The 11,454-nt window shown below is 43.6% G+C and overlaps 1 protein-coding gene across 1 annotated transcript; it reads left to right on the top strand.

Moving 5' to 3' along the window:
- The first annotated feature begins 3,979 nt into the window (after positions 1 to 3,979).
- Positions 3,980 to 7,692, top strand: LOC125509495 (mini zinc finger protein 3-like). The gene has a single exon (XM_087526322.1). It carries the CDS (start codon positions 7,183 to 7,185, stop codon positions 7,462 to 7,464), a length of 282 nt encoding a protein of 93 aa, XP_087382448.1. The 5' UTR covers positions 3,980 to 7,182; the 3' UTR covers positions 7,465 to 7,692.
- The last annotated feature ends 3,762 nt before the right edge of the window (positions 7,693 to 11,454 follow it).

Raw genomic sequence — 11,454 nt, 5'->3', positions numbered from 1 at the left:
AATGGAGCATGGAATTATCGATCATATTCACGCGCGTACGACGCGTACGTGTGGTACGTTGCATTGCATGATCAGCACGTAAGGCGTCGCATATAAGGAGGGATATCGATCGATCGAATCGACCCTAAGTGCATGGTACTTGTACAGTGACAACGTGACATGTGCATACACGTATACATCAGTATATGTTTCTTGCGTGGACATACAAAAGTATATATATAGTGCAGTATATTTCATGAGCCGCATAGCTAGCATGCAAAACATAGCAGAGCCTTGTTTCTTTTCACGCGGATATGTTTCAAGTTGATCAGGGCGCTCGTTTTGCCTCTCCCGCGTGTGCTTAATCATGTGCGCTAGAGCTGTAGCACATGTCGGCTTCAAGGGATAGGTGCACGTATGGGTGCCCATGAAACCATACGCACACAATAACACAGTAGATTGCAACTCACGATCGATCGAGTTAATGTGGTTTCGTCTTTTCTTTTGTCGCAAGAGCTGCTTGCTGATGCGCCTAGTGTTTTTTCCGTTGCTTCACATATGGAGCGTCATGCATGGCAGGCGGCAATTGATTCCGCATGGTCGGCAGCGCATGTCATCTTGCGAAAAGTTGCCTGTGCTTTGGTGTTCATCGTTGTCCCGATTAATTCTTCGGTTCTACACGTTGACGTCGCCAAACAAAAACGTGCACTCCCAGCCCGTTTCCATCGTCATTTATATGGACACACATTTTCTTCTCTGCTATTTGCACGTAAAAACATGCAAAATTAGTGCTCCATCTGTTCTAAAATACTTTTTTTGCGAGGAAACTTTCGATTTATTCATCAACTGTCAAGGTAGTATAAAAAACACCAGAAGTAAGAATTACATTCAGATCCGTAGACCACCTAACGATGACGACAAGCACTGGAGCGAGCCGAAGGCGCGCCGCTGTCATCGCCCCTCCCTCATTGGAGTCGGGCAAACATTGTTGTAGTAGACAGTCAGAAAATCATCGTGCTAAGACCTCATAGAACCAGCGCACCAGAACAACAACCGTTGTCGATGAAGAGAAGTCTAAATCAGAAGGATCCAACCTGCTGACATATAGACGTAGGCGAACGAAGACTGGATCCAAGCGCGCACATCGAAGACAAACGCTGACCGGATCCCACGAGATCCGCCGGAGACACACCTCCACACACCTCTGACGACACTAGAAACATCGCCGAGATGGGGGCTAGGCGGGGAGGACCTTATTCCATCTTCAAGAAGCCGCCTCCGTCTCGTCTTCCTGAGCATGGCACGAACCGTAAGAAAACTCCAAAAACCACCTTAAAACAGAGCCTTCTCGCAGGCAAGGGTCGGGATTCACCACGCCTCCATGATCCAAGGACCATAGGAGACGAGGTGGACCGATGGCGGCGCTGGCGAGAGGCGGGGAAACCCTAGTCGAGAGATCACATGAGGCAGGAGCGACGGGGTATTTTGTGCATGACAAGTATTTCGTATTGAAGGGAGTACAATGAAATGTTTCTACTTTTTTTAGACTTGTTCACTTCTTTTACTTTCAGCATGCTTCCCCTGAATTACCGTGCGATAATATTTTTAATCAACACTAGAACAATTCTTAACAATGACCATGGAGTTCCACAATTCTACATATCATGAAGTTTTATTACAGATAAAAATGTTCAACATCTAATGAGAAGTGGCTCATTCTAGCGGCAACCATGGCCGTTCGGTGGTCCATGGATCTCGATGTAAATTTTTATTATGTTCAGGGTGACTTGCCCTTCTGCTAAATCTTTATTAAAGAAAAGGATGTGAGAAGGAAAATGACAGAGACGCAAAAGGAGAATGGAGAAATGGAATATTGAAGAACAGGAGTTGTGGCCTTTATTAGGCCATGGAAAGCTGGAAGCTACTCCGGGCCACGATGCAACCGACCATAAACTATGGGCTGATATCTCGAAAGTTATTGTGCATCTCCTCCAGCCCAACCAAAAACCTGAGCTGACCCAAAGCCCTAGAAATTCCATCACACACCATGCCGTCTAGCCCAGCCCACCCCCACCAATTCAAACCCATCTTCTTTCGTGTGACCCCTCAAAAACGAAAAATCTTCTTTTCTGTAAAAAAATATATATCCCATCCTCCTGCCCCCATCTCCGGGCACTGACGGCGCCGGCGGCGCTAGGTGACCAGAGCCAGCTGCCAGCTGCCGACGCTTCTCCCTGTTCGCGCCCTTCGTCCCACGAGGTATGGTCCTAATTCTGGGTGGCTACACCCGTACAGATATGAGAAATCGCCATAGGTTTTCTCCCCTCTGCGTGGTTTGCGCAAACAGTTGGTTGCTGAAGAACTCGTTGCGATTCAGGGTAGATAATGGCCACTTCGCTTGTCTGATTTTTTTGTTCTTCTATCCGGCTGTTGCAAATCTCAGTCCGATTTATTTATGTAAATATATGGTGCCTGAAGATTCAGTCATATCCGAGCCTGACTGAAATGTCTGAACCACTAAGGGCTACAGTATTCGATGCTAGTAGCATACTATAGTATGGATAAGCATTTGCACTCCTATGAAGATGTTAGATGCTGTATTATGCTATGTAACTTGTGATTTACCATATTATCCTTGGGTGAAGCAATCAAGCAATTTTCTTTACGGGCTTCCATATGTTCTGACATGGTAGACTTGGTTTCAGGAGACAAGTACTTACCCCTAGCTATTTATAGTTCGAATTCATCTATTTGGCTATTGAGATTCACACCTAATCAATGTCAAGTAATTTTTCAACATATGGTTTACATCGTAGTGATTTGGTATATGCAATAATTCCATCATGTTAGAAATGAAAGATAGTCTATCGCAATTTCTTTCCTTCAGGTTCAGGATTACGAGCGTAACCTCGGTATCTAGATGCAGACGTTCCTCTGAATTATCCAGCAATGCTCCTTTTTCCTTAGAGTAGACAGAATAGTCACATTGTTATAGAAGGTACTATTGAACATTTGAGCAAGAAGATGTCATCGCTGAATATGGCAGTTTCCAACACTTCTATTTTTCTTCTTCAACAAGGTCGGGCTATAACAAACTGCAATAAGCGATTATTTCAGAAGCTCTGAATACAAAGCATCTTGTTTGTATTGCATAGAATGGGACCAAGTATCTGCTCTGGTGTGGCTAGCTGAGTACGTGTGCTCGCAGCCCTCCTTCCTGTGTTCGAGGCACACCCTTCTCAGGGTGCCTGCTCAGGTTCTTCTTCATCTTCAAGAAATGCCGCTCAGAGATAGTCTGGTTGGTCTAGCATTGCATAAAACCTAACGAGATTCGAAACAAAGCTAATCATTAGTTGGTTGGAGTAAATTCATAGAGATGACATATTATATTCAATGTTCAGGATATCGGTAACTGGTACCATATCGGCCGGGAGCTGATAAGGGATTAATCGGCGAATTGGCCATTTAACTGAATATATCTGTAACCCATTTATCGGTAGTTTAACTAGGGCCATATCTGTATATCCTAGGCTACATAGCAACATGCATGCATTGTACTGAATGTCTAAATATGCAATCCTAGGCCACATAGCAACAAGGAAGAGTGTTACCTTGATGTTCTGATGATGTCTAGATCTACATAGAAGAGCAGCAGCAACAACAACAACACAGCAGCAGTAAGTGTACATCACTACCTAACATCAAAGGAGAGCAGCACAGCAACAGTACTACTTGTACATCGCATAAGAGAGCAGCACAGCAGCAGCAGTAATAGTACATCAGCATTTACAGAACAACACAACATAAGGAGAGTAGTGCTTCTGTTCTTGGCATAGGAGAGCAGTTTTGGGCCAAAAAATGCTTCCCAGTTAATCGGCCCAGCCGATAATTCGGCCTGACAGCCAACTGATTATAGGCTTGTCAGACCGATTAACTGGCTCTCCCAGTTAATGGACTTGAATAACACTTACTCGTGTCGGGGGGGGGGGGGGGGGTCCGAATAGCAGTTAACTGGCCGATATTTGGAACATTGATTATGTTTACTCTTTGAGAGCCCAAGTCATATTAATTTACCCTATATCAATGCTGAGCATAGAACTTCAACTTTCCCTTATGCTGCTTGATGTTTGCTAATGGGTCGCAGCATGCATATTTTCATCGTTGGTTGCTTCACTTCTGTAATTGTTGATGAATTTGTGCATGACTCTACCCCTACATAACTAATTCACACATGTACAAAGCCTGGCAATGAACTATCCAGCAGAGATCCAAGTGGTCACATTCAATAGCACTTTTGGAGTTTTGGTCTTGCCAATAAAGAATTTCTTTGGTTTCTTTTCTTTTGAAATTGAACGATACACAGCTGCGTTGCATGCAGCATGCTTGCTGAAAATATATTCGTATAACAGTTAAACCTCCTGCTCTTAAAGTTGTTTGCATAGTTGATATACTGAAAATTTTCTAAATGGAAAATGGTCACTTGATCATGGTTTTCATTTTAAGTTTATCTTGGCAATATTATTTGAATGTAGTTCAAAAACTTAAATAGCCCAATGGTTTGGCCTACTGCAAATTGGCAGCTTTTTCCTGGTACGGGGTCAAAGGTGGAACCTTTCTATTCAAGCACTGAGGTACATAACACTGTATCTTCCATCAGGACAGTCAATCAGCGCTATCATGAATGTTATGGTCCTTTGCATAAATGAGGCAAATGCTGAAGCACTTTTTGTTGGCAGGTGGAAAGGATTCATGAACCATGATGCCAGAATTATCTTACGGCTGATTCTTAACCTTTCTTTTCCTGTTACTGTATGTTACAGGTAAATACCTCAGTGTCCAAGTTGCTGCAGTCTGTAACGCTGAATGTTCTACTGCATATGGTTTTTATATTTAGACGAACTTGATTTACCTGAAACTGATTTCTATTTCCTAGACATTTTAAACTTAGCTATGGAATCTGTAGGTCTGTTGTTTGCTTGTCCTATCAAGGTAATTTAATAAGCTAACAAAATAATTGAGCGGCTCTGCTTTTGAGTGCATATGTCACTGTTTTATTTATCACGAACTTATATGCTGTTCCATTTTTCACACAAGACTATACTTGACCATTGGCCCGTTGCATCCTTTCTTCACTTGGTCAAAGGTTGATTTGAAAGAAAAGAAAGGCTATGGCAGCTGAACAGTGATCTATGAGCACACTCCTACTGATGGTCGGTAATTTGATGCTGCTTCCTGTGATTCATTTAATATTCGGGCTAGTTGCTAGCTCTGATTATATGCTTTCCATCTCCCTTGCCCACTTTTCTGCCTAGTTTCCACCATAAAATATCATCCAGTGACTGGGCTGCAAATATATCTTTAAGACATATATAGTTTTTTGTTAAGGTGATATGATGACAGGGAGTTTGTATCTACAACTAAAATTTGAATTAGTCAAGCATATTTACTGAAGCAAAGTTACACCACGTAAAGCATGGTATCGTGTGTTCTTAGTCGCATCAGTGCGAGGGAAAGGATGTCTCTAACACTCATTCTCTTCTGTGGTTGGGTAGTTAAGAGGAAAAGGCAAAAGCTTCCGGTGTCTAATCTCTTTCGACATGTGCTGGCATTCCAACGAAACATAAGCCAGTATCATGGTATTTCCAATAGGTTGCATTGCGTCTGAGACCGAGTTCTCAATGGACGAAGCCTGCCTAGGACAAGAATGCACATGTTTCTTCTTGTTGTTCCATGTGATCTCTGCACTTGTTCTGAAGAAAGGTGATGTGATTGCTTTGTGAACTACCTAAGCCTAATCCCAGATGCAAAGAAGGGAGTTGGCATGGTTCTTCCCTTGAATGATTATCTTTGTCAGCTCAGAATATTCCTGCAGGTTTTCACTACTTCCAAATGTTACTCCACAGCACACACTATTGCAGCTTTGAAATTTGTTTTTCTCCATGATGTTATTTCTCTTGGTGTTATGTTCTCCTGTCTCAAGATCTGAACTTTGGGATGGAAAGCACAAAATAATAGGCTTCACATGTCCCTATCAGATGAATCTTTATACCCTTTGTTTGTCAAGTTGAGATTCCTTCATATGTTTTGCATTACTATAAGATTTCACATATTAAAATAGGCATGCTATCCTTGCAAAACTATTGAATATCATTAAATTGAGGGTTTGTATTTTTTGTCTGACAGATGTTTTAAATCCTTGCTTTTGAAGTAGATGCAGCACGTAAAAAAGGTGAAGGCGTGATGACCTTGGACCCCACTCAAATAGGGACCATCCATAGCCTACATGTAATAGCATGTTTGGGCTGCCCTGCAATGTCTGAATGCTTCTGGTACGTTTGGTATTCAACCAAGAAGACTGTGTCATCACTGTTTAAGCCATCTTTGTTTTCAGGACATCCTATACCGTTATTCTTCCATTCTGAGTCGCTAATCCGTAGGGGTAAGTACATTGTTGCATGCTTGATTAAAAGATATTTTTTTCACCTTTGCGACGATTGCATGATTGTGATCCCTTCATTTGCTGTATATGATTGCACTTTAGCTTTTCCCCTATCACACTCGGTCAATTGTTGTTTAGGAGTCTAAATCAATATAGAAATTCATGTCCACACACTATGCCACATGCTGAAACAGTAAAGGAAATCTATTGCGCAGGGATGGGGTAGAGCAACAGGTGCCTGGTGGCCAGAGAATGAGCAAATGAAACCAACACCCTGCCTTCTTAGATATCTAGGCTGGCATGCAAATGCTGATGATATCCTTTCGACCGAAGGGGCCTACTCCTTTGGGATCCTTAAGATTCAAGTATCCTTAACTGGTCACCCCAATTATATGAAACGAAGAAAAGGAGAGGGAAAGAACACACAACACACACCCGGAGAACGAGGTAGGGCAGAATGGTAGGACTCTCATCTAAGGTTTGCCTTAATGGCCCAAGAATTGCCCACCACTGCTAATGTGAGGTGGAGTTTGCTGGACCATCAATTGAGCCAGCCCAATTAGGTCTCCACATGCATGAGTGGGTGATCATGTGTCAAGTTTATGCAGGTTAGCATGCACTTTGTCCGTCGGAAACGATGTATCATTAGGCGAAGGAGGGGAAGGAGGTTGTCTATAAATATGCAGTGCGATGGATAGGGGTTGGTTTGTGCTGAAAACAAGCTAGCTGGGAGCATAGTGGAAGAAGAGAGAGGCCACCTCGTGATGAAGAGGCTGGTGGTCCTGAGGAGGTGCGAGCCGATCGTGCGGTTCAGCTGCTGCGGTGTGCGGTATGGCGAGTGCCGCCGCAACCACGCCGCCAGCACGGGGGGCTATGCCGTGGACGGTTGCCGGGAGTTCATCGCCGAGGGCGAGGAGGGCACCTTCGGCGCGCTCAAGTGCTCGGCCTGCGGCTGCCACCGCAGCTTCCACCACAGGGTGCAGGTCTACGAGGTTGCATGGGACTGCGAGTCCGATACGTCGTCATCGTCTTCAAGCAGCAGCTAGGCTGCTGCCGCTGCCATTCCTCTCCATCGTCAAGCTGCTGCTTCTGCTGCTGTTGCATCATGTCTACTCTAGGACCCCTATGATTGTTAGCTAATCCTGTATTGAAATACTTATAATAACTCGAAGTGAGCATCTCTAGTCTACTCTCCGGTGTCTTGTTTGTTCCCTCCTGATTGTAATCCCATGCAAGCTCATGTTATGTATCTATCTACCTATTGCTTCTCTGGATCTGTCAATTGCCACTGACCATGTCAACTGCTCTGGCTCCAAACTTTTTCCTATCTGGCTATAAACTGTTTCCATGGGATCTGTGTTCTTAACCCACGCTGGCATTTGGCCGGCCACCACCGGGTGCAAGTAAATCTGTTTTCCTTTTTGTCAGCTCATTGCCCAGGTTTGTGTCATCTGAACTTCGAGAGACATTCCTATTCTCCAAATCCAAGAACTTGCCACCTATCCAGGCAAACTCAAGTTCAACCTTAGTTCAAAACGACGGCACTTATTTTGGATCGGAGGGAGTAGCTAGCTCCATTCCACATGCTTCTTCTTCTCAAATGCTTCCTCAGTGGCTGAGATGTTCTAGATCATGCTGTTCTAGATCGTGTACTAGTCTACATGCCTCTGTCCTGAAAGGGTTGCTGTGCTATTGCACAGTACATCCTGATTTTGAAGCCAATTGAATGGAGATCATCAAATCACGGGGGAGGAAAGCTAGCCTGGTCGACACGAATGCTTATTTTGGACATTTATGTGGAAGGAAAAGTTAGATGCGTGGGCTGCTTGGACTTGCCTGCCTCGACAGCGGCATAAAAAGGGGCAGCACGACAGCAATTATAGCAGTAATTCGGTGAGATACACACTATGAATAGCTCTAGCCAGCCAGCCCTTTTTCTTTTCATCTTCCTCTCCCTTTCCCTGGAACCGCTTTCATGTCGCGTTCCATCCGGCCTTTTGGTCATTCGTGTTCCTCAGATCGCCATTGTCGTCGTGTTCCTCAGATCCAGCCTCTGCCACGCACTTGCTTCGTCGTAAGTTCGTAGCCTTATGTGTCGAAACCGAATGAATGTTCGGTGCGTAGATTATCTGCGTGTTTGATTGGGCTTGGCTCAGCGCTGACAGTCTTGACAGCGAGGAATGGTAGCAGGCGGCAACGGACTGGACAACGGTAACGAACTTTAAAGGCCACGATAACGGCTAGGCGCGAACCAACAGCACGGCTGCAGAATGCAGACAGTGACGGACGGATAGATACATAGCGGTACTCTCTCTGTGTGCATGCATATTTTCTCGCATCCTGCTAGCACTCGACAAGCAACACCCCGCGCTTAAGGAAACGGTATGCTTGCGAAGGAGCACCGGCTGTGCCATTCTGTGATACCACATGGATACTGGCACGTTTGTACTTAGTATTTTCTTTTTAGAAACACAGAACAACCGGACATCTTGTTTGGGAATTGGGACTAAAAGTGTTGTTGTTGTTGTTGTTGTTGTTGTTGTCTGCACACGACCCGCATGCCATCCTTTTGCTAAAATTGGATATTTGAAAGGCTTTTGATTCCGTCCGTTGGGAGTACCTGCTTGAGCTGTTGCAGCACCGAGGTTTCCCGATTGGTTGTCGGCCTTACTTCACACATCTTCCTTCCGGAGTCATACTTAATGGTGTGCCTGGTATGCCTATCCTTCATGGACATGGCCTCCGTCAAGGGGATACTCTCTTGCCGCGACCTCCTCTTTGGCACATGTAGCGCCGCTTACTTTATGTGGCGCACATGCGCTGGTCATCTGGGCCTGGCCTGACACGGGCTGATGGTCGCTCGCTTGCGTCCGTCGTTCTCTTGCTCGGGCTCACTCGCCTTTTCCATTTTTTTCATTGGTTCACCTTTTCCCTCTTTTTTTGCTTTCTTGTTCACTAAAAACTCGTTTGCCATTTTTTGAGTAAAAAAAGTCCATTAGATTAAAACAGTTTGCGAATCTGAGTTTTTTTCCCACTAATTTCATAAAGTGCGCGGATTGAGTTCGTGAATTTTAAAAAAGACTATAAATTCAAAAGATTTCATGGATTTGAAAAAAGTTCATGAATCTTAAAAGGTTCAACAATTTTAAAAAGTGAATGAATTTGAAAAGGTTAATGGCATTTGATAACAAGTTCACAAATTTCAGAAAATTTTAAAAGAAATGAAAAAAATCATGATATTTGAAGAAGTTCACAAAAACTGAAAAAACTTCAAAGATTTTAGAAAAAGGTCATCAACTTTGAAAAAAGTTCATGAATTTGAAGAAAGTTTGTGGGGATGCATTTAAGAAAAAAGTTCACAAATACAGATTTGGAAAAAAGTTCGCAAATTTGATTTTTTTTTACGAATTTAATGAAAATTTCACGATTTTTTGAGAAAATGTTCACGGATTTGAAAAAAGTTCATGAATTTAAGAAAAAGTTCATGAATTTGAAAAAAGCTTCATGAATTTAAGAAAGGATCATTATTTTTAAAAAGGTTCGCAAATTTTTTAAAAGGAAATTAACAGGAAAAAAGAAAGAGAAAGAGGAAATGGAAAAGAAAAAGAAAAATCAGCCAAACAAAAACAAAGAAAAACATAGTCTAGATGGTGCAGGACAATAGTAAAAATAAGTATACTAGGCACGGCGGGGGAGCTTTCCCAGTTGGTTGTGTGATAGGAAGCAATCAATAGATCGGTGGCTCCAATTCGTTGTTCAGACGTTGGTCTCGGTGATGTTCTCCTTGGCTTTCTAGCGGTTAGGGACACTTTCCGGTTTTGATACCTCAGGCTTCCTCTCTCCATGCACCGACCGAGGGCGGTTGATTTTCAGCACTTGCATGACAAAAGGGCAAGCAACTCGTGAAACGGGATGACATGCATGTCATGGTGGCTGAAATAAACTCCTTGGCTCAGTATGTTATATCTTCGCATTTTTTTATCATATCATTCCCATGATCCTTCCCAAGGGATCAATGAAGGCTATCATCAAAATAGAGCTAGGTTTCCTTTGGGAAAGAATGGACAAGGTCTCAGATGGTAGGTGCAAAGTCAAATGTGAGCAAGTTTGTAGGCCCAAGGAGTTTGGTGGCCTTTAGATCATTGACTTGGACAAATTTGCGCGTGCCCTTCGACTCCTTTAACCATAGATTGAGTGGACCAAACCAGAGAGAGCTTGGGTGTGGCTTGGCCACCCATGTGATGAGGTTGACATGGATCTCTTTTATAGATTGATGACAATCACCATTGGCAATGGTAAAACTACAAACGTCGGCAATTGCCTTGGTTGCAATATCCAAAGCCAAAAGACACCGCTCCATCCATTTATGCTATATAAAAACAGAGTAAGAAGTTGATTGTTTGTGATGCTTTGCGCAATGAAAAGTGGATTGGCAACATCAAATACAATTCGGGGCTCTTGGTGCAACACATTATGGATTTCTATAGTCTTTGGCTCAAGCTTCGGGGCACACACCTTCAAAATGACAAAGAGGATACCATCGAGTGGAGCACTACAATGTCGGGCTCCTACTCCACCTCCTAGACATGCAAGGCACAACTTGGGGATCTGAATGCTTCCATTCTTAAGCTCGTTGTTTGGGCAACTTGGGGATCCTCCCAAGCACACGTTATTTGCTTGGATCATTCTTCAGGATAGGGTTTGGATGGCGAATTGCCTCCAATGGCGTGGTTGTCTTAATGCGGGTTTTGCCACTTGTGCAAGAGAGAGCATGAATGTTATCTACACTTGCTCTTCAAGCGTACATACACCACGCACATTTGGGAGCAAGTCAAGCTTTGACTCGGGATGGTGGATTTGCACACGGAAGATTGGGACAACTTCCTTCGTCCCACGGATTGGTGGTGCTCAATGGCCAACATTAGGGGCCAAAATGGCACCGACAACATAATCCTCCTCATGCTTGCTTCATGGGAGATTTGGAACGAGCAAATTGGGAGAGTTCTTAGAAACATTTGTGAAACAGTTGGTATGGT

The sequence above is a fragment of the Triticum urartu genome, chromosome 5A (genome assembly GCF_056163025.1).
Source record: "Triticum urartu cultivar PI428250 chromosome 5A, HENAU_Tu73, whole genome shotgun sequence".
NCBI classification, from domain to species: Eukaryota; Viridiplantae; Streptophyta; class Magnoliopsida; order Poales; family Poaceae; genus Triticum; species Triticum urartu.
Note: the sequence above shows the minus strand (reverse complement) of the source record. Positions and strands in the feature narration are given on the sequence as shown.